Consider the following 24,482-nt stretch of genomic DNA (forward strand, 5'->3'; position numbering starts at 1 on the left):
TTTTTTAAAATGGGACGTCCTCCGGACGTCCCAAATGGCGGTGAAGAAGGCCCCATTGTTGGTGTTCACATAACATTTTCCAAGTTAATTCTATTTTCTTAAACTATGGACCTTCATGACACACAAGTAGCTTTTATAAGACAGAAAAGACAGTGCAAAACATAAAAAATCACCTTCATCCTTTCACATGTCATCCATCCCATCTGTTTCATGGTTTTAACTTTCCTATTTTTGTGTTTTAATAAGGAATAATATACAAGCACTAATCTGTAAAGATTTTGTGTGTTTAGCTATGGAAAGAGTTTTGGTTTAGCATTTATCTAATTACTACTCCATTGACATCATTACTAAGGTGAAGGGGAGGTTAAGAAGTTATTTTAGATACTGAAATATCGGACATTATTATTATTGCATAATGGCTGAAAAAAAATCCAAGAACACACATTTACAGTAACTGTTCAAAATCGTGTTATCTATATTCTCCTTGGTTGATATATTTCCCAAAGAGATATAGTCAATTCTTCCACTAACAAACAGTTATCATGTTGATCTAAACCAGTGGTTCCCAACCTGTGGGTCGGGACCCCTTTGGGGTTCGAATGATCCTTTCAAGGGGGTCGCCTAAGACCACTGGAAAACACCTATTTAATTACAGTTATGAAGTAGGAACGAAAATAATTTCATGGGTTTGGGTCACCACAACATGAGGAACTGTATTAAAGGGTCGCGGCATTAGGAAGGTTGGGAACCACTGATCTAAACCAACCATCATATTCTATAAATCATTGCAGACATTATAATTGTCCTTTTGGAGATTACTGAACAATTTCACAGCTAAGAACATTAATTAAACCCATTAACCCAAAAATGCACTTCAACCACAGAAACTAAAGAACTCAGAAATACCAGTGATTTGATACAAGAAAAGATTTACACCATTTTGGAATAATTAACAGTGATGTTTGGATGTCCCTTATCTTGTAAAAATGTAGTCAAAACCATTTTTATCTCAGAGGCCTGAAGCCCGTACAGATACATGAGATTTCAAGCTGTCCTAATGCCTCTTATATTTGCAATTTGTTTATTGTCAACCAGGTTGTTTTTCAGCATAGTCATTTTTTTAGACAAGGCTCTGCTCTTATGTCTTTGTTTGCCAGCTCCTACCTTTAATTATCAATCCAAATTAAGAACTGTGATTCTCAAACCTATCTCTTATTTATTGTCAGCTCTCTCACACGTATCCAAACGTCAGACATTACTTTATTACCAGAGATGCAGAAGTTACACGTCCATCATGTCCACTATCTTATCTACAAACCAAGTCAAAGACACCCCTTTATTTGGGCACATTTAAATATCAATAATGTACCAAGGAAGAAAAGCCTTGCTTCATTCATGGTGCACTACCATCTGCAAGGAGAGAGGGTAGGAAGGAAGAGAGAATGACAGAAATCCCCCATATTGCAAAGAATTATTCTGCTACACATATAATTGTTTCACACCACTATCTAAAGAGAAATGACACTACCTTGTAACCTGGCACACTGCCATCTTGACAGATGGATGAGGGTGCAGGCAGCCAAGAGATTACGTATGTATAAGCATCAAATGTATTTTCTAAGAGCAGGACACCCAGCCAGCAATGTCAAACCAGCTGTCCGGCCTGAGTTTGCATGCCTGCACATAAGAGGATAGGATGTTGCCACTCAACCTCTGAGCTGGATTAACTTGGAAAATAAATAAAATAGCTCTCACATCTACATAAGGTGAGTTTGTAAAATCAGGATTGGCCATCTCTGCAACTTTACAGAGTATTGGTAAATATGGATAGATCTTAAAGCTGAATTCTATTCAGCAAGATTATATTCCAAAAATTCTTACTCCTTTTGATAAAACTTGTATTCTGTATGTCTGAGTTTTTGCTTGCTTGCCTGCTTGCATGGTTTGGGGGGGATCTCTTCCTTTCTGGCTAACTGATACCCTTCACAGTTTTGCATATCCATGGAATTTTTCTTCCAAGTATTTCTGAGCTGCATCTTAAATTGGGCTGTTTTAGTCGCACAGCCTTACCCTCATGCATGCATACTGGACAGGCTGGGGTCCCCAGTAAGACCAAAAATTCCATGATTTCAGACAAGTAAAAGCCACATCTTTGTCACTAAACAGCAGAACCACATGACAGATACAGTATCTTTAATGATGTGCCCTTCGCTGCCTCACCTGCCCTCTGCTCACTTGACTTAATCCATTTAGAGCAGGGCTTATTCTCACGTTCCAACTGCCTGAGCAGCTTTCAACCTTCAAGCCTGCTGAAATCAATCTGCCAAATAGAGGCATCTTTCAAAAATGGATGGGGCCAGAGATTACAAATCCAAGCACTTAACTGTGAACTTGCAAAGCATTAAAGAGTAAAGACAGAAAACAAATTTGTCCCTAAATGATGTTTGGGGTGTGTGGAGATCATTTCCACTACCTTTGGCCACTCCAGAGGTCAAAACTAAATTTTGTAAAACAAAAACAACAAAAAAATTAAAATTGCCCCCAATGCCCTCTGGAGTGGGGGCTTTTCCACCATGTTTTAGGGGGGTCCTGAGACAACTTAGGTAAGGTCTTTTTGAAACAGGAAGTTACTTTCAATCACTTCCTGTTATTAAAAAGGGCCTTTCTTGGGTCTAAAATCACCCAGGAAGGCCTTGTGTCCCTTAGACAGCAGTTTTGATATTTGGGGATTGATTTGGGGGAGCAGTCATGGTAGGAGCTGATTGATTTCTACTGTTGCCCACCCCCACTATTTGGAGAGGCTACATGAAAGTTCTTCATATTCTACAGGTTATATTAACATCATTTTTGCTTTATTTAGAAACTATTTTTCATTTCTCTAGGCCAAATATTATAAAGCTTTTCTACACATTGTGATGCAGGGTAAGTCAAGTGCATTCCACACATTCTTTCTAAGGTTGCAACACTGAGCCACCTTGTGCAAACCAAAACCATGCTCCAAGAAATTATTCTGACCTTAAAATGGGCTGGGTGACTGCAGAGAACATAAGTGCCAGTTTTCACCCCTGTGCCCCTCTGACAAGCCACACCATCATGTTTTGGTGCATCAAAAGTGGCAGCATGTCAATTCCAGATGCCATTTTGGGTGATTTTCAGGATAGGTTGGAGTGGCAGAAGTAAACTTCTTCATTTGATGTTGAGTTTTATTGATTTGGCTGTCTTTTGGGTAAACATTCTCCTAAACTCAGCCAAGAAAACAAATTTAAAATATTGTTAAAGATTGGGGGATTTTCAAGTTACCAAGAGGCTTCAGGAAGTGAAAAGGTGGGTCTTAAAGGCCACATGCAACCCATAGGTAGCACTCTGCCCATTCATTTTCACAAACAAATGAGTGTGTGAAATTCGCCTCAATACAATCATGTTTGCTTGCCCTATGAAAACATGTATCTGTACGATTGGTTGTATATGTCTCTGTTTAACTAAGCCTTTGGCAGACCTTGCCTTGAGAAAACCAGCCTTGCTTTTTGCCAACTGGCTGGAGGAGGACCCTAACTCTGGAGAAATAAGGATGAAGTAGGAACTTTTGAAAAAGGAACAAAGCTGAGATTCCTTCATTTCCCACACCTGAAAATCCAGGTGACAGTTTTAGAATGAATGAAGAGATTATTGCACTTGAATGAAAAGATTATAGCAACATCAGGATGCAGTGCTGGCTGTGAGATATTTTGCTACCTGAGATAAAAGGCAAGATGGCACCCTGTTAATTTCACCAGAAGGTGACTGTTTACTTTAATGTTGGTGGCAAGTCAGCATCCTCTACCCCATTTTAGGACAAATCTGAAGCTTGGATGGGGCCACATGAAACACACTGAATATCATCTAGGAGAGGGAAGCATAGCTAGGAAGCAACAATTGCTGCCTCCTGCAGCATCCATCCCTGTTGTCTAGCTGACTGCTTCACAGTAGAGCTAATCCTGCAGACCAGCAAGTTTAAGGAGAAACTAAAGCTGCTTATAGAAGAATGGAGTGTGTTTTTTTTTCTTTTTACAACCAAGTTAAGCAGAATCCCAAGGAATCTAAGGTTCTGCCTGTGCCACAAATTTTATTTGATAGGTCTAGGTATATACTAGATATTGTCAACCTCTCATGCGACCAGTGTTCTTGATGAGGTCTATAACCACAAAAATGTCAATACAGATAGAGGCACTAACCTATTTCTAATGCTCCACACATAGGCTCATGTATTCTTAACTGATCTGGTCTCAGAAAGCTCTCATATTATCAGCCTTATTTGCAACTGAGAACACAGCTTGCTGCCCTAGCTAGTAAGACCAAACACATATTCAAGAAAAGATTTACTGACAAGTTTGTCAAGCAGGTCTACTCAATTTATGAACAGGGGTGCATCTACACTGTAGAAATAATGCAGTTTGAACCACTTTAACTGCCATGGCTCCAATTTACAGAATCCTGGAATCTATAGTTTTGTGAGACACTAGCACTCTTTGGCAGAAACGGTGAAAGACATTGTAAAACTACAAATCCCGTGATTCTACAGGATGGGGCAACAGCATTTGCAGTGGCATCAAACTACATCAGTTCTACAGTGTAGATTTACTTCAAGTTTAGCTTCAAGAAGCTCAAATGGCTACTTCCAGATTTGGGGTTGAATGAGGCAAGTACAAACCATAGTGAATCTTGGGGAGATGGGAAATTGGCCCTTGGACCCATCAAACTTGCAAACCCCTGCTCTACACAATATACAATCCAAGCACCTAAGGAAGTATATTTTCTCTCATCAAACTGCCCACATGCAGGTATCCCCTGCTTTTAAGGATGTAACTTTTTGATGACTCGCTCTTGTGAATGTTCTAAACTACTAACCAGTTCCATATATTCAATGTGTGATCAGGCCTTTGGACAGTGTTTTCATGGTGGTTTTGTGACCAAGCACTGCTTTTTTCTCTCAGTCAACTCTGTGCCTTTTTCTCTCTCTTGGCTCCATCTTGTGTTCAGTCAACTGAATTAGCTTCCACTTTTCAACTATTTCCAATTTTTGACAGTGCTCTGGTACCTGACCTGTACAATAAGCAGGAGATGCCTATACAGGAATCTGCTTCAGGTACCCCAGTCACTTAATGTGAGGTATTGCAATTGGGATTGTGAAAAAAGAAATTTTGTGTAGTGATGCCCTTTTTACTGAATGCTCTCTCTCCAAGGAGACTTTCCTGGTACCCATTTTAGGATACACTTGGATGTATACAACAGTTAGTATACACCCAAGTGATTAATAATTTTTTCACTTCTGATGGAGCTGTTTTAGCACTAATTTACTTTCAGTCAATTTAGAATTATTTTCTGAATGTTTATTGTGTTGTTATCCTACCATCACGAACCATTCTGAAATATTCTTATTAAAGTGTAGTAGAAAAATTTCTTAAATAAACAAACTTGCCACAGTTTTTGGCACACTTGGTGGAATAACAGTCTCAGGCCTTGCCTTTCTAAAATTCATCAAAATGTGTATTTCAAATTTTGTGATGGACCATCTTCCATACCACTGAGGCTGCATTTGCACAGCAGAATTAATGCAGTTTGGCTGCCCTCCTCAAAGCTATGGAATTCTGGGATTTGTACTTTTGTGAGATATTTTGCCTTCACTATCAGAGAGCTCTGGTGCCACAACAAACTACAAAACTTAGGATTCCATAGGATCGAGCCATGGCAGTTAAAGTGGCGTAAAATAGCGTTAATTCTGCACTGTGACAGCAAATCCGTCAAGCTATTTCCCCCCTTAAAGACAAAAACTCTCAAGAAAGAAAGGATCTTCTAAAGACCAGAATTCTGCTCAGGAATTGTGACTAAATTGGCTCCAGTGTTGTCACAAAGACACACTGATTCCATCCTTGCCACACACAGCAAGGGACTTCTGCTGGCACTTGCTTGAATGCAAACAGAAATTTCTGTATAAAGGGGGTTCCCCATCATACATATATCATATACTACTACATAAAAGTGCAGTACTTTTACCAATAGCATCAAAGGTTAGTGATTTTGGACAACATATCACTGAACTAGTTTCCGAGTCAAGAAAGGTCCGGGTGTCCTAACTGTAACACTAAAAATATGAAATGGGCACCACTGTTTGAAATGAGTTTATGGTCACATGCTGAACTAAATCCACTTGAAAGCATCAGCCTGTACTAATATCAGTTATTACCAGTAAAAAAGAGTGCACTAATAAATACTTGCACATCAGTACTGGAATGCATACAATAAACATATTTAAATAAATATGTTTATCTGAAATAAATTAAAAGAACAATAATCAAACTCTCACATTTTAAAAGGAAACATATGAAGCACACTGAAATTTTTAAAAATTAAAATCTAAGTATCTGATCTTTAGTCTAAATCCAATTGAGAGTCCAAATTAATATGTTATTTGTGGTATTTAGACTTAAGACTTCAGGTATTCATAATTTGTGATTTTAACTGTAGATAATTTTTGTAAAACAGTTAACCCCAATTGAGCTCATATGAGAAAAAGTGGGGTACAACTCAAGTAAACAACTGCAACAGACTTATCAAATCAATGGGAACTTGGTAAGTGAATTGATTCTGTGAGTCTAGTCTATTTGGGACTAACAATTGGATTTAGCACTCTGATTTAAGTATTAAGGTTGAAATATAAATTTCATGTTTTTCTCCCATTTTTCCTGATATAATCTGTATTTCAGCAAAAAATAGCAGTTTCAGATGTAAATGCTTAGTTATTCATCTTTCCCTATGGTTCCATTTGGACTTACAGACTATCACTGCATAGTCAAAGGCTTGTTGGAGAACAAATGCCAGTTCAAGTAAACCAAGTTGGGCTTAATTTCAGGGTAGAGGTTTAGTCAAAAGAAAGGTTTGAATAATCCCAAACCATTTAAAATTGTCAGGACTAGTAGGAATGAGGTATCCCAGTTTGAGATGACAGCTGGTATATATATGGGGGAAAGCTTTCAACAGCACCATTTTCAACCATATTTGCTTTTATCCTTAGTTCCAAGAATCATTCTTGTCACTGTGTGCACACAGGTGATTTTTTATGAAGGTATGATAGGCATCAGATTGCTAAAACCATCACCTATAACCACAGGTATAAATCCATTGAAACCAAACTGACTTCCATACAATAGTTAAGTACCTACTTAAATGCCTCCCAGAAGAACATGAAAGTGTTTCATGTGTATGAAAACAGAGTAAGGAGCATTTAGTGGCAACTGTCAAGCTTTACTTCTACAGAAGATGCCTGCTATGTATGCACACACAATAAAAATGCAAGTACCTTTATTGCACATGTAATGTTTTTGTACACTCACATAACTACAGCACCGTAATATAATGTTTGGGGTGAAGTTAAAAATGCTTACACAGCAGTTTTTATGCACATCTAGCTAGTGTGCAAGTCTTACCTAAGTAGAGTGATGAGTTTTCTTTCTTGACATTGTCATCCAAGTAGGTTGGTCCCAGAGTATAAATGGGTGTGGAGCCCATGCCAATGAGAATTTGTGCACAAATAAACAAAGCTACATAGAGTGAATGGTCATTTCCACCTGAATCTTTGACACAAGTAGGCGATTCCACATGGTCTTTGGCTGTGTTATTGCTAGTCAAGCACAAACCATCATTAGACACAGAAGAGTTCAGTTCCTGGATCTGATATGGTGGAGAGATGAAATGAGGCAAAGAGAACATGGCAGCCCCAAGAGCAATAAAAAAACCACCAACAGCAAGCCATAGAGGCCTTCGCCCTCGCCCCCCAAAGTAACTGATGAATACCACTACCATCAGACTGCCAATATCAAAACAGCTGACCAGCAGCCCAGATTCTGAGCTTTTCAGACTGTACCTCCGCTCTATGGTGGTGATAACACTGCTGAGATAACCAGACACCATGAGGGACTGTATGAATGTCAGAAAGCACATGCACACCAAAAAGAACCGAGAGTCTGTCAATACTACACTGAAGAATTTTCTACCTGGGATCGTTAACAGCGTGGAAGCTGGTGAAATCCCTTTACTCATGCCAGCAGAGTTATTGTAGTCAGTTCTTTCAGTGAAACTCCCAATTCGTGAGAAGCTAGAAGCTGTAAAAGACAATATTGTCCTGGAAGAAGTTGTGGCGGCGGCGGCAGCAGCAACATTGCTCTGATGTGCTGATGTGTCAGGGTCAAGGCCACATCTCTGTTCAGAGCCCCCCTGGAAACTCTGTAAAAAGCTCCTTTTGGTGGCAAGGAGAGCACTTTGCGTGGTATTAATACGTGGAACACACCCATTAAGAACCGGCAAGCTCTTGGACCTAAAATTCTCATCATGCTTTTCCGGCTGCTGTCCACCAAGAGACTGTGGACGCTGGTGCTTCTGTTGCTTTGTTATTCCTGACAAAAGCATGCTGATAGCAAGCCTGATTAGGAACAAGTTACCAATTTCCAATCAGAGGCATGGTCTTCTGGAAAACCAGCCTTGCCTTTTCATCTGAAGAGCCATGCAAGCATTCCCTCTGACATTCAAAACTAGCTCCGGTCACTCTAGAATAAGGGCGCCTAGAGTCCAAAGCTGTCACATCAGTGGCTCCGAGCACATGTCCAGCAGATTCTTTTGTGGCTCCATCCTTCTTAGCACTGCTCTCCTCCGCCAGCAGCTGAGCTATAAACAGATTGGACTGGGCTGCTCCCCCTCTGCGGACACATTCCCACGTGGATTAATTGGCCACGTTTAGTCTTGAAGGAGTGCCAGAGTTCCTACCGAAGCCCAGACACTCTGGGAGAAGAGTGTCCTTGACTGCCTGCATCACTGGACTCTGGGACGTAGATCTGGAGGCGTCCTCTCTCTCCCTTTCTCAGGTTTAAAACCTCCGGATGGCAAAGCTACCAATCTGTAAAGCAGAAGGAGGGAGGGAGGGAGATGAAGCAAAGAAGGTCAGCATGCCGCTTTTGTCCGGTTTCTCCCAGCAGTAGTTCCCAGCTGCTGTTCCCTGGAGCTAGAAAAGGACATAGCAGTCTCTATCTATTATTTGGGTTCCCTCCCTTGAACGACGCTTGGATTGCCATTGCCTTTCACTAAAAAAAGCCCCTCCACTTGCCTGTACTGGATCTAAGTCAGAAACAATTTTAATCGCCTGTCAAAGGGGATGCTCCAGGAAACAATTAGAGGATCTATGCTGCTTGAATTTCTACCACAAAAAGCAGTGGGATCTCTGAAGGCAAAATTCAGTTCATTTCAGGCACATATTTTCCCCCACACTATTCCTGTAAAGTACTCTTTGTGAAGACAGATCTTCATAAAAGAGAGAAAATATACATATGGGTGCCTAAAACACACCAGTGCCTTGATGTAGACATCACAGCCTCAATGCAACGGCATAAATCAACACACTCTTTTCTTTTCAAAGCTAAAAATAAACAGATTGGAATATATGCTCAACTGCAAATACCAAGGCAATGCAGACTATCCCTTGCATAGTTTGCTTCCCTGTGCTCCTGATAACAAACGCTAGAGTTATGGGAGGCTCTCCCACAGATGGGCACAGAAAACAAAGAAAGCAACACACATCTCAGGGACATGTGCCAACACAGTAAGAACCACGTAAGGCAGCGAGAGCATTACTTGGATGCAGTTGTGGTACAAACTGTATCAACAAGCAAAAAGCAGTTTTGTGCAGGCATCTTCATGCTCTGGGTAATAACACAGGCACTTTCAGAGTCATCCCCCACTAGCACAGCCCAAGGTATCTGGGCATTTGAACAGAAGAAAATGTCAGCCCACGTGCCTTATATACTACTAGAATAACTAGCTGGACACTTGACTCAGTACACGTCTGTCTGAGCCTTGTAGAAAGTACAAGGCATTCACGCACATACACACACAGAGGGAGAAGGAGAGATGTTGGGTCCACACTGCAGAAATAATCCAGTTTGACGCCACTTTAACTCCCATGGCTCAAGGCTATGGCAATTGGGGATTTGTAGTTTGATAGCCAGCGTAGTATAGTGGTTTGAATGTTGGACTACAACTCTGGAGGCCAGTGTTCATTTCCCAGGTCAGCCATGAAACCCACTGGGTGATCTTGGGCAAATCACATGCTCTCAGCCTCAGGGGAAGGCAATGGCAAACCTCCTCTGGACAAGTCTTGATTAGAAAACTCCATGAAAGGTTTGCCTTAAGGTCGCCACAAATTGAAAATAACTTGAAGGCACACAACAATAACGAAGTTTGATGTAGCACCAAGGCTCTCTGACAGAGAAGATTAAATGTCTTGCAAAACTACAAACCCCAGAATCCCATAGCACTGAGCCAGGCCAGTTAAAGCAGTGTCAAACTGGATTATTTCTGCAGTGTGGACGCAGCCACACACGGATAGACTAGGCAGGCATCGGCAATGGGTTTAACCTGACAGCTGCCACTGCTGTGCATAACAACTACCACACACATACACAACGCCATACATAAAAGACCCTTATTATAAATCACTCCATTCAGGGCGATCAGATGTTCTCCTTTTCCAGGACCTGTCCTCCATTTCAACTTTCTATCCAGGTGGAATTCCACAATGTCCTCCATTTTGTGCATGACTAAGGAGCATGAATTTATATTTCTAGGAGTGTTTTGAGATTTCCATTTGATCATGTCCTCCATTCTTCTTGAAAATGACCTCCATTTTATGGAGCCTTGCCCTCCTTTGCAGTGAGGACAGGGAGACCAGAAGGATAAATGTCTCACAAGACTACAAACCCCAGAATTAAAAAAATTAAAAATTAAATTGTTCATTTATTAACCGCTTTTCCAACTATCAAAGTGGTGTACAGAAATTGTTAAAAACAGACAATAAGAATCCCATAGTAGTGAGCCATGGCAGTTAAGCTGGTATCAAACTGGATTATGTCTGGTGTGCGGACGCAGCCACACAGATAGGGACCAGGCAGGAATGGGTTTAACTTGGCAGTTCCTTTTCCAGGACCTGTCCTCCATTTCAAACTTTTGTCCAGGAGAAATTCCAAAATGTCCTCCATTTTTGAGCAGGACTGAGAAGCACGACCTTACATTTCTACAAGGGTTTCTAGCTGTTATTTGGTCATGCCCTCTATTTTTATGGAATATCCTACATTTTGCAGTGCCTGGTCCTGCTTTGCAGCGAGGACAGGGCAACCAGAGGTCCTCCTTTTCCAGGACCTGTCTTCCATTCATCTGTCCAGGAGGAATTCCAAAATGTCCTCCATTTTTGAGCAGAACTGAGAAGCATAACTATATTTCTACTAGGGTTTTCTAGCTGTTATTTGGTCATGCCCTCTATTTTTCTGGAATATCCTACATTTTGCAGTGCCTGGTCCTGCTTTGCAGCAAGGGTTGGGCGACCACAGCCAGGGTCCTCCTTTTTCCAGGACTTGTCCTCCATTTCAACCTCCATCTGCCCAGGAAGAATTCCAAAATGTCCTCCACTCTGAGCAGGACTAAGAAGCATGGGTTGATAGTTCTAGAAGTGTTTGGAGCTTTTTTAATTTGGCCAGGCCCTCCATTTTTTCTGGAAAACACCCTCCATTTTGGGGGGGAGGGCTGGTCCTCAGGTGAGGAAGACATCTGGCCAACCCTGACTCCATTGCTTGCATGTAAACCTCTTTTCATTCGCTGCAACTTGAGCCTAATCCATTCTGGCCCAAGCCAGAACTGCCTGAGGGAAAGTTTATTATTGGCAGTTAACGGTTCACCTTAAGGTACCATTCGCCTCCCTCACACTAACAACAACGACAACAACACAACACACACCCCAAGGGCCCATTTTGTACGATCCTCAGTGCTAGGGCATTCTGGGAAATGTAATTTGTTGTGCCACCAGAGCTCTCTCTGACAATGAGCCAGGGCATTTAAAGCGGTTTCAGACTGGATTATTTCTACAGTCTGTTTCAGATCTGTAGTTTGGTGAGACATTTAGCCTTCTCTGTGAGAAAGAGCTCTGATGCTACAACAAACTACAATTCCCAGGATTCGCTAGCATTAGGCCAGGGCAGTTCAAGCAGTCTCAAACTGGATTATTTCTGCAGTGTGTTTTGGACCCCAAAGATTGTGTGGGTTCTTTTGGGGTCCATATGACCCTGCAGGAATAATCCAGTTTGACGCCTCTTTAACTGCCCTGGTGTAGTGCTAGGGAATCCTGGGAATTGTAGTTTATTGTGGCACCAGAGCTCTTTCAGACAGAGAAGGCTCAATGTCTCAGGAAACTACAATACCCAGGATTCCCTAGCATTGAGCCAGCCATGACATTTAAACCGATCTCAAACTGGATTATTTCTGCAGTGTGTTGTTGTTGTTTGTTTGTTGGGGCAGGAGGAGACCCTCTTTTAGGAGCAGCACTCTCTTGACATGCAAAAAAACTAACATTGTTGGAATATAGCTATAAAGATATATAGATATAGATATGAAAAACTAGGCATATAAAATCCCTTTTGTTACAATTAACATTATATATAACATTATAGAAAAACTGAACCTTTCGAAACCTGATTTGTTTTCTGGGAAGAAACTGAACTGGAAACAAAGGCTGCATCCACACTGGAGAAATACTGTAACCCGGTTTGGCACTGCTTTAACTGCCTTGACTCCCAGAATCCCATAGCCTTGAGCCAGGACAGTTAAAGTAACGGGTTAAAATGCATAGCAGTCGACTGGGTTGGAAAGGGATGCTTTGTTGTTGCTGCTGCTGTTGTTGTTGTTGTTGGCCAGGTTTCTTCATAAGGGGGAATTAGTTGGCAATAGTTTGATTAAATGAGTGATTTAAGTAGATATTAATTGAATTGATTTGGTCTGGAAATTAAAAAAAGGAGGCTCCAAACAAAGAGAGGGCTGAGGAGGAGGAAGAGGAGAAGGGGAAGGGAAGGGAGGGTGAAATGATGGTAATAATGATGGATATGATGGTGGTGGTGGTGATGATAATGATAATAATAGTGAGAACCTAATAACAATAATAATTAGAACCCAGTAATAAGAACCCATTAATAATCATAATAATAATGAGATCTTTACGGTAATAATAATTAGAGCCTAACAATAATAGTAAGAGCCTTATATTAATAAGCCTAATAATACTAATGAGCCTACTAATAATGATGAGAGCCAAATAATAATAATAATGAGAACCTAATAATAATGAGAGCCTAACAACAATAATAATAATGAGAGGCTAATAATGAGAGGCTAAAAAGAAGAACCTAATAATAATAGTCAAGAGCCTAATAACATTAGAGCTTAATAATAATAATAATAATAATAATAGTAATAACAATGAGATCCAGCCTGGTGTGTTGGTTTGAGCGTTGGAGGATGATTCTGGAAGTCCTGGGTTCGAATCCCTTCTTCTCGGGGGCCATGGAAACCCAGTCTGGGCCAGGAGAGGTGCCACTCTCTCAGCCCAGCTCTGGGTAAGCCTGCCTTAGGCTCGCCGTAAGCCAGAGAGGACTTGAAAAAGGCACACAAAGGAATAGCCCTAGTGGCAATAACAACAGAAGGCGCCCTCCGGAGAGGCGCAGTTACTCACTGAGAGAGCGCTGCCAGGAGGAGGAGGAGGAACTCGGAGTCTCCCTTGAACTCTCTCTCTCTCACCCGGCCTGACTCTCAACACTGGGGACGATGGCGCAGGCGCACTCGCTCCCTCCCCTCCGCGGAGTTCCTTTGTCAGGAGCAGCAGAAGCCTCTCCCAGCGGCAGCCACTCCGTTCCACCTGCTCCTGCCTTTCCGCAGCCAGGGACGCCCAATGGCTCCCCTGGAGACGAGAGCAGGAAGGAGCAGCAGCAACAACAGCAGCAACGCCCTCCCTCGCCACCAGGGGGCGCTCGGCCGGCAGGCAGGAGGAAGCGTCCTCTACTGATAGAGCTTTCTTTTGGCCAGACCTGGCTGCTCCTTGGGATGGCTCCACAGGGGTTAAAATATACCTCTCTCTCTGTATATTATTATTATTATTATTATTATTACTACTACTACTACTACTACTACTATTAGGCTCTAATACACATCCACACAAACACACATATATATGCATACACAAACACACATACATATGTCCATACATGTACACACACATAGACACACAAATACACATATATGTACACACAAACACATACACACACATATATATAAACATACACACATGCACAAACATATATACACATGCACATGTGCACACACACACATATATATACATACACATATGCAAACATGCACACACATATACACATGTACACACAATCACATATACACACACATATATATGTACACAAAAATATATAATCACACACACACACACATATATATATATATACACACAAAGACACATACACACACATACAAACACATATATACATACATGCACATGCACATATATTTCTATATACACACAGAGATACACCATTATAGGAAACAATTATAGAATTGTAGCATGAAATACATAGACATATATATATATGATATACAGTAACCCTCCGTTTTCACGGACATGTAATCCGCATCCCTCACCCATTCGCGAGTGGCAAATGGAGGGGACAAAATGGCGCATGCCACCATTCAAGCTAATGGTTTTTCCATTTTCACGGTGTGTGTGTGTCCGGAACAGATCCCCCCCTCGAAAACAGATGGGAAACTGTATATCGTATGTATTTTGTATGGCACTCACACTTTTACATCCTCAAAACTACTTTCTCAGCTTTTTCAAAACTTTCTCAGTTTTTCAAAACAGATGGAAGAAAGCTCAGTATCATTGACAGTGTTGAAGATGTTGCTGGATCATGGTTTTCTGACTGCATTTCTTAGGTTTTCATTTTCTACGGTTTAAAAAGACCGAGGTGGCCTCTTCTTGGATTGTGCAAAACAAACCTTCTCCTTTCATGCTCCTGCAAGTCCCATGGTGATATCTCTATAAAGTGGCAAGAAAGGCTTTGTCTTGTTTTGAAACATTTTGAGATTTGATCGCTCTTTTTAGCTACCAGGTGGAAACCGATAGCCTTGTGGGGCAGGACAGCATGTAAGCATATTAATTAAACCAGAGTAATAAATGCAATTAGACATTATTCTCATGTGTCTGCTCTCCTGTGCGCTCTAGAAACCAAAAGGTCGGACATATTTACTCACATAAGTCTGGCAGGAATCCAGTTGCTAGACCCAATTCAAGTGAATCAATGGAACTTAGATAAACATTGACTTTATGGGCTTATTCTAACTGGAGCTAACAATGGGGTTGTTGTGATTGTTGTTGTTGTTACCTGTTCTCAAGTTGGCCTCAACTCATGGTGACCCTGTGGATGAGACACCGCCAAGACCCCCTATCCTCAACCTCTCTGCTTAGCTCCTGCAGGCTCAGGCCTGTGGCCTCTTAGATTGAGTCTAACCATCTGGTATGTGGTTTTCCTCTCTTTCTGCTTCCCTCTATGTTTCCTAGTATTATTGCCTTTTCTAGAGAGTCATGTCTTCTCATGATGTGGCCAAAGTACAACTTCAATTTCATTCATGTACGGGGGTTTTATTCTGTTTCTGTGTATTTTCTGTGTATTTGTTTTTAACCTTGTTGTAAATGCTGTGTTTTATTGGTTTTATGCTGTGAACCGCCCTGATCTTTGGAAGGGCGGTATAAAAATAAAAATTTTATTATTTATTATTCTTATTATCTTTGCATAATAACAATTAATACAGGCTCCCTTTTATTGTAGTGCATCTGGCACCCACTCATTGTGGCTTCTTATAGCTGCATCCAGTAATCCAGTGGTCCCCAAACTGTGCCCTTTAAGAGATTTTGGGCTTCAGCTCCCGGAATGCCAGACTATTGGCCAAGATGGATAAAGCTTCTGAGAGCTGAAGACCAAAATCTCTTAAAGGGCACAGTTTGGGGACCACTGCTGTAGTCCTTGAAAGAATTCAGGAACTATGGGAACTTTAATACTTGAAAGAATGTCAGATAGAATTATACATTTATGTATCTTGCTAGAATTCATAGCATTCTAGGAATTCCTAGTGCAGTGATGCCATAGGTTCGCCAACACTGTCCTAGTATAAGCTCTGGCTTTCACACTCATTGTCACCCTTCATCGTATTGCTTGCTTTGTTCCAGCAGCGTTTCTGACTGACACGGCCAAACCTTACTGGATGTGGATTCTGCACATATAGATTCATATACAGAGAGGAATAAGTTTGGATTAATATCCACAAGCATGAGCTACAGCAGTGCTTCTTAACATATTTGTGTGGTAGACCACCAAGGTTATTCTCTCCAGTGTGTAAAGGACCCAGCGCCATATTTGTGCCCATTGGCTACGACTCTTTCTTTTTCCCCCCTAAAAACTTGCTACAAGTCAATGGCATACAGACCCACTACTGTACAGTACTGCATTTTGTCCCCCGTGATCTAAAGCAAGGTGCAACATGTTTTGTGGCCAGAGGGTCAAATGACTCTAGGCAAGCATGCCAGGATCAGGAGTGAAGAAGGCTGCTGATACCCCAGACTCCATTCACGCATACAATCAGACAAATAGATGAGTACACATACAGGTTTCACAGACATACATACTATTGTGTGTGTGTGTGCCTTCAACCTGCCTGTCAACATATAAATTTCATAGGGTTTTCTTAGGCAAGGAATACTCTGGTGGCTTTGGCGGTTCTTTCTTCTAAAATTTAGGGGGCTGCCATCCAAATACTATTTTTTATTTATTTATATTTCTTTTCTTTTCTTTTTTTTTTGCCACCTTTCTCCCAAAAAGGGTCCCAAGGTGGTTCACAAGATAATAACATTTAAATACATTTTTTAAAAAATTAAAATAACCTAGTTAAGGAAGGGTATTCCACAATTGGGCTGACAACATACAAGGCCCAGTTAACATTTTTTAGTTAGTTTTGAGTTCAGCGTAGCGTGAGCATTACCTGCCTAGCCTGCTCTAAATTTGGCGGAAAACAAACTTTTAAGGAATTGACTTAATACCCTAGGCTTCCTTCCTCTTTTCTTTCTCTGAAATGTTCTCTTATTTCTTGCTTCTCCGCTGTGCTGCAAATACAGAACATGGGTATAAAACACATGTCCACACCTGATTTATTCCATCGCCTGACTATAGAATGGGTATGAGTAACAAACAGCTGTTTTACTTGTCCACCAGTTAACCAACAATGAAAGATGTGAAAGAAAAGGACAGTTTATCTTCCTTGTGGATTTCTTCCATTTTAAAAAAAATCACTTGCTGCAGCTGTTGCCTCTAATCTTCACCTGCTGCTCTCATGATTTTTTTTAACCACAGAAAGGAAGTGAGAATAAAAGAACATAGAAAGTGTATACTTCTGGTTTTAAAAAATATAGATTCCAGATATGAATCCTTGGCTACTTGTGTTTTTTGGCTTTGTTTCAATAGATATAAACAGTAACATGGATAAAATAGAGTAAAATGCTCATCCTTTTCCTTGAAAGCAACACTAACCGCTCGCCCACAGAAAGGAACTGGTATTACATACTTCAAATCACAGTTTTTGTAGAATTTAAGCATCCAGCACAGGACTTAAGTCAAATAGACAGTTTGAATATTTTATCCCTAATTCACATTGCAGATGCTAATGTACTATTGTGTCAGCCTTAAATACCAAGGTCATTCATGACTAAAATCTCCCACATGTGACATTGTAATTTTATGTAAAATTGATCCTGCTGTTTCCATGGTTTCACCTGAAATGCACCCTGGGCTTTTATTGTTTAAAATCATTGAAAGTCCTTCCAAGCAGAGAAGAAAAGCAATTTTTAAACAGCCAGCTTGTCTTCCTTGCTACAAATGGTTGTATAAGGCTCTGCCTCATGAGCACAAAGATAGCTGTTTGGATTATCCCACTCTTTTAAGCCTATCCCTGGATATCTTTTAAAGTTGCGTTCTAACCTTTTCAGAAATTAATTCTATAAAGATGTGCTGCTCATTTCTTTGTAATGTTATTTTGCGCTGAGAGTGCTGAAATAGCATCCTTTCTGACCAGAATCACAAAGAAGCATAGTTTTACTACTTTTCAAGAACAGATTTTAGTGTGTGTGTATAACTGATTTATTAATATGACACAGTATAATGTAACTATTTTGCAATAGAACATATGAGAAACTCAACAGGCATTACATATTACGATTTTTTTATTTTTAGGGAAGTAGTATGCTTATGTAAAATCTTTCATTCACAGGTTACTGTGAAAGTAACAGTAAATTCATATATGAATAGAATAAGATATGCATATGACAATATACGACTAACAGAAAATAGCAAAGAGTAGTGATCAGTACTGAAGAAAGCCAAGGAAGAAAGTGCAAAGGCAGGTTTTCTGTTGAACATTAAGAAAACAAAAGTAATGACCATGGATGATTTATATAACTTTAAAGCAGACAGTGAAGACATTGAAATAGTTCAAGATTTCCATACTTTGGCTCAGTCATTAATCAGAATGTAGATTGCAGTCAAGAAATCAGATGAAGACTAGGACTAGGAAGGGCAGCCATAAAGAAACTAGCCAAGATTCTGAAGTATAAAGATATATCATTGAATACTAAAGTTAGGATTGTCCATGCCATCATGTTTCCAATTTCTATGTATGGTTGTAGACAGTGAGGAAAGGTGATAGGAAGAAAATCAATTCATTTGAGGTATTTGCTGGAAAAGAGTTCTAAAGATATCATGGACTGCTAAAAATACATATAAAAGAGTCTTACAGCAAATCAAACCTGAACTCTCCCTAGAAGCGAGGATGACTACACTGAGACTGTTATACTTTGGACATATCATGAAAAGAAATGATTCTCTAGAAAAGACTATAATGCTTGCTAAGGGAGAATGAAGTAGGAAAAGAAGAAGACCACATTACGGATGGATGGACACAACCAAGGAAGCCACAGCCCTGACTCTGAAGGAAGAGAAGGACATGAACAGGGCTGTTGACAACAGGATGACTTGGATGTCTCTCATCCACTGGGTCACCATAAGTCGAAGATATAAGGTTAGTATTGCAGGGTTTGTTCTTGACAAACCCATGGTGGCTCCTATTAATCACTGCATCACAGGTACAGACTCCTGGATAATCCATTCTAATATTTTTCCTAGTATTGAGGTCAGGCTGACTGGCCTATAGTTTCCTGTACAGTACTGTACTTTTTTTTTTCTTAAGAGATGGGCAATGTTTGCTCATTTCTGGTCCTCTGGCACCTCACCTGTTCTCCAAGATTTATCAAAAATGATGACAGGTGGTTCTGCAAGCAAGGTAAAGCACATGGCTGATAAACAGTAGGCTCTGGCCACTCCAGCCACTGTCAGGTCTGGACCACAGCAACCTCACGGCCTGCTTCCTGCTTCATTCTAGGATTAAATAGTCACCCCCCCTAAAGTGAGAGCCAGTGTGGTGTAATGATTTGAGTGTTGGACTGTGACTGTAGAGATTAGGTTCAATTCCTAGCTTGGCCATGGAAACCTACTTGATCACTTTGGGCAAGTAACACTCTCTCAGCCTCAGGGAAAGGCAATGGCAAACCTCCCTCTGAACAAATCTTGCAAGAAAACCCCATGATAGGGTCACCTTAGAAACAACTTGAAGGCACACAACAAAAACACACACACCCCCCAAAAAAAATTATCAGCTGCTTTGATTCCAGTGACCAACTCCTCCCTATTGGTTAGCGTCAACCCCAGGATTGCTGATCCCCTTGTTCCTCCCTCCACTTTTTCAAAAGGAAAATTATCCACAAGGCACATCAGGAATTTATTTAAATCTGTAATCCTGTTAAGTGGGCTCAAAACAATTTTGAAAAGTACATATGGCACATGGCTAATGTTACTACTGTTTCCTGTTCAGTTTCTACGCAGAAAGCAATCATAGCAGGGGTAGGCAACCTGTGGCCCGTGGGCCGGATGCGGCCTGGCAAGGCCTTGGGACCGACCCCAGCCCAGTCCTGCTGACGATTGCCACTAGGGTCCTTGGCCTCTCGCGTGCAGGGGCAAGGGGGGCAATTGTCTATAGACGCCTCAGAAACATGCATTTATATTAACATTTTTTTAAAAAATCAGCAATTTTTTTTGCATGTCCTCCACTTTTTAAAAAAAGTGTCCACCATTTGAAAATGTTTTTTTAAAAAATATTTAATTATTTATTTTTTGGCTTTGGCCCCCTAGTTGTCTGAGGGACAGCAACCTGGCCCCCGGCTCAAAAAGGTTGCCTACCCCTGCTTCAGAGGATTCAGTTTTATATAATGCTCATCTTGAGAGAAGAAAACAAGAAAAGGGATTTTATGTGCATATTTTTTTTAAATCTCAAAAATGCTAGTTTTGCATGCCTAGAGAATCATGCTCTTAAAGTAGGGTCTCCTCTTGCCCCAAGCCAAGAAAAAAAAAGCCACTTTAAAAACAATACAATCTTTGGTCATCAGGAGATGTGTGTAATTTTCTCTGTTTAACAAACAGATTGTTAGAAGTGAAATGGTTGGACAGAAAAATGAAAACGTTTATTTTAATCACATCATCAAGGGCATTTTCTGCAGCTCCTTTTAAAGTCTTGCACTATGAAATATCATAGTTAGTTATAAAAAGATACATTTTAAATTGGTGCCTTATGAGTCACATGCATAGACTCCAATGACAGTAACAGCATTTCTGAATAGTACTTTTTGCACACGCTTTTTGAAGAACATTTGCATTCATGAGATCTCTTTGTGTCTCATTGTCTATCATGTGACATATGTGCTAACAGGCCGATGTAATGGCCAGATGGGGTATGAACAAGCCAGTTAAACCTCCATTCAAGCCTGACTCTCCCTGCACCCTTCCCTTGCTTCTTTCTCATCTCCAAAAAGAAAAAGGAAAGCAAAGACAACAGAAAGAATATTTAAGCTTTGTTGTTCTAAATCTAGGACAAAGAATCTGCTAAAGGGGGAGCAACTCTTGTTTGTTATTTATACCACTTACATTTCTAGCACACCCTATCCTTTAAGGTCAGGGCAATGTAATGTGCATCATATTAAAATAATTTTAAATAGAACATCAAGTATACCTAAAAAGACAAACTCACCATAATAACTGGTGAAAATAACAGCACTGTAAAGCTGAGAACCAGCGTGGTGTAGTGGTTAAATATAGGACTATGACTCGAGACCAGAGTTCAGATTCCCACTGAGCCACAGAAACCCACTGAGTGGCCTTGGGAAGTCACAGTCTCTCAGTCTTGCAAAGGCAAATCCCCTCTGAAGAAATCTTACCTAGAAAATCCTGTAAAAGTTTGCTTTGGGGTTCCCATGGGTCACACAACAACAACAACAACAACAATAAAGCCAAACAAAAGTATCTAATCACTGTGTCCAGAGACTAAAGCCCTGATCTCCAAAGTAAAAAGAAGAGCAGAGCTGAGCTTAAAACAAATAGATGTCCATTTACACTGCACCATTATAGCATTATGATTCCACTTTAACTGCCGTGGCTACACAGTTCTGGGGTTTGTAGTTTGCTAAGGCATTAGGGCTCTCTGATTGAGAATTATATACACCCTAAATTGAAAATCCCAAGATTCCATAGGACTGAACCATGGCAGCCAAAGTGGAATCATGGTGCTATATTCATATAGTGTAGAGGCCCTAGCACATGCCTGTTTTTAATTGAAGTGAAGCAAGGGGGGAAAGGAGGGACATACCATTTCAGGATTTATGTTCTACTTCAATTGTCTTGGATGAGGGGAGAAATCTCTTAATTTAGATGCCTATTGTAGTTTAAATAGGTCTAGAAGTTAAGTTCTTTTGTTTTTAACAGGAAGCATTTACACATGTAAACTAATTAACAATGGATTGTATCCTTCTTGAGTAAGCAATCCATCAATCAATGTATGCATTCCTTTCAAATAAATGTATATATTACCAGAATTAGAATACAGGTGCCCTTTTAAGCTCTTGAAGGGAGTTAGGTAGCTTACTTACACTTAATAAATAAACATTAGTACATGTTTATTTATTATTTAGTAGTTTTGTTTGTTTTGTTATTGTTGTGTTTTAGATAGATGTATAAAATGTATTTGTGGTTGTGCTTTGAGTCAATAAAATTATTTAAGAAAAATAAACACTGCCTTTGTTAAATGAAAGGTTATTTTAATATTAGTATTTTTAATCCCTGTTACAGTAACATTCCAGAACTATCATTGAATATGCTTTTAAAAAGAAAAGATGTGCATTTTACATTAGTCTTACGTATTCAATTTTTTCTTTACCAATCAAAAGTAGTCCATACATTTATAGGTCTAATAGTTCACATCACATATTGTGGACTCTAAAATTGTTTAAAAACAAAATGAAACAAAAACCTTTCAGTCTGACGTGTTTTATGTACTTCTGGATATTTAAGAAGTTAAATATAGCTTCAAAACTTGAAAAAGGCTCTGTCTGGGGATTATGGAAGCTATAGTCTGAAATAGTAGCTTTAGTTCTGCATACCTTAAGTGTGCAACCTGGGAGGCTCAAGTAACTGGTGGGCCTCTTATTCTTTCCATGCATTTGAAGAAACATGAATGTCCTTCAATAGTTTATAGAAAAGAGGACCACATCAGACAAGTAATCCTTGCTGTAATATTTGGGATGGCTGTTATTTGTCACTGAGTAAATCTATCAAGGTCAGCATAGGCCAGAATGTTGTGAAATATACAGCAGTTATGCTTGTCTATGTCTTTCTATGGTTGTTGCAGAAGCAGACGTCCAGAACCACCATTCACAGTAGTCCCTCGCCCAGGCAGCCTAAGGATGGGTTAGGGTTGGAAGTGGCCAAACAGCATCTAGATGTGCTTCTGCACATGAAGATGGTGCCACCTTCATCAATATCATAGGGGTCTTCTGGAAGCCCAGGAGAATGGCATCATCTTCATGCATCCACTTGGCTGTGGGGTGTGGGCATAATAGAGGTAGGTTGTGGACAAGGAGAGAGAGAGAGGATGTGGAGCTATGCCTGGTGATGCTACACAGGTATCTCAGCCATAATAAATATTTGCTGCACTTCTGCAAAATATTCAAAATCCTTCTGTCTACCTCTCAGAGAGGTGAGAAATCCCAGAGGGTTTAGTATTTACAGCAGTTCGGACGGAGGTTGTGGGAGGCATTGTTCAAACAAAGGGCTGCTGTTTTAAACTGTGGAAGATTTCACCAGTTTCTGAATCCAACCATTGATAACACCTAGCTGCCTTAAGAGTGTTTCACAGAAGTGTCCTGACTTCCTGAAAATAGAGATTCTATACATATACAGCCGGCCTTCCATATCCACGGATTCTTTATCCATGGATTTAAGCATCAACAAAACCTTGGTTTTGTATAAATTTGATATAAGGGATACCATTTTACTATATTCCATTGTATTTAATGGGACTTGAGCAACCATGGATTTTAGTATCCATGGGGGTCTTGGAATCAAACCCCAACAGATAGCAAGGGTCTACTCTACTTATCTGTACACATATCTGTACCTGTCTAGGGCACTCAAAGCAATTGATTCAGAAGAAATTTCTTGATGGCATTCACAAAAATGTAGCAAGAGGATCATTTTCTTCCTCAGATTGCACAGTTTTAGGCACAAATAATGCATTTCATTTCTCCTGTTCTCTCCACTTACAAGTCAGTGTTTATTCTGTAAATTGGCAATAATACAGAGATGCCTTTGCATCTCCAGTAGCAATTTCACTAAATGTTTATTGCAAAAATTCTATAGTCGACTCTTGCTTTGCTGCACATGCTCTAAAAGGCAAATCTGAAGAAGCAGGAATAAGGATAAAGGATTAATTGGTTAGCAGCTTTTGCATGTATTAGAATGCAGAAGAGAGTGGTTATATTTTATCCCTTCGATACATGACCTCTTTTTGTAAATTTGTTCTCACTGAGCCCTTTATAAAAATTCAGCCATCAGCGGAATGACTAACAGAGTGAATAGGATAGGAATTCATAAATCTTCTCTAATGCTAGAATTGCTTGAGGCATCATGTGTCTTTTAAATATTTTTATGCGAGGATGGACAAACAGTGGGCTGAGTAATATTAATGCTTAGAGTACATATTTTATTTCATTAGTTTATCATTCATCATTTTCACCTCAGGAGACCATCAAAACATTTACCCATGGGATCTTTAAGATCTTGGGACTACTACTCCTACAATCCCAAGACATCCAGATACAATACAATAGCTTGGTCTGATATAGCTGGCTGGGGGATTTGGACAGTTGTAGTCCATGAAAACTGGAGGGCACTAGGTTAAAGAATGCTGGTTAATGGGGTCATATTAGGATTCATTTTTCACTTGTGCAGACATTCACAAGGAAGGCAAAGCAAAACAAATGAGCAATCCATACATCAGATAAGAAAGTATTATTCTAATTTCCTGTTTGATTTTTTAAAAGTTGTTAAAATGCCATTATACGGGTCAATTAGTGACAGCCAACAGTCCAT

At 40.1% G+C, this 24,482-nt stretch overlaps 1 protein-coding gene across 4 annotated transcripts in view; it reads right to left on the reverse strand.

The window, feature by feature from the left end:
- SLCO5A1 (solute carrier organic anion transporter family member 5A1) overlaps positions 1-13,771 on the reverse strand; it is a 72,042-nt gene extending 58,271 nt beyond the window's left edge. Inside the window, exons 1-2 of one of the 4 annotated variants that reach the window (XR_006103629.1) lie at positions 13,574-13,749; positions 7,461-8,923 (exon numbers count right to left, since the gene is read on the reverse strand). Coding sequence is in view for 3 of the 4 variants with exons in the window: in XM_042464566.1 (XP_042320500.1) it covers positions 7,461-8,439 (979 nt within the window). In the remaining variant the exon portion in view is untranslated. Of the gene's footprint in view, positions 1-7,460; positions 8,924-13,319; positions 13,534-13,573 lie in introns of those variants that run through there. The other 3 variants (XM_042464566.1, XM_042464564.1, XM_042464565.1) reach the window with 3 other exon arrangements.
- Between the last annotated feature and the right edge of the window lie 10,711 nt (positions 13,772-24,482).

Source organism: Sceloporus undulatus, chromosome 4 (assembly GCF_019175285.1).
Source record: "Sceloporus undulatus isolate JIND9_A2432 ecotype Alabama chromosome 4, SceUnd_v1.1, whole genome shotgun sequence".
Classification (NCBI taxonomy): Eukaryota; Metazoa; Chordata; class Lepidosauria; order Squamata; family Phrynosomatidae; genus Sceloporus; species Sceloporus undulatus.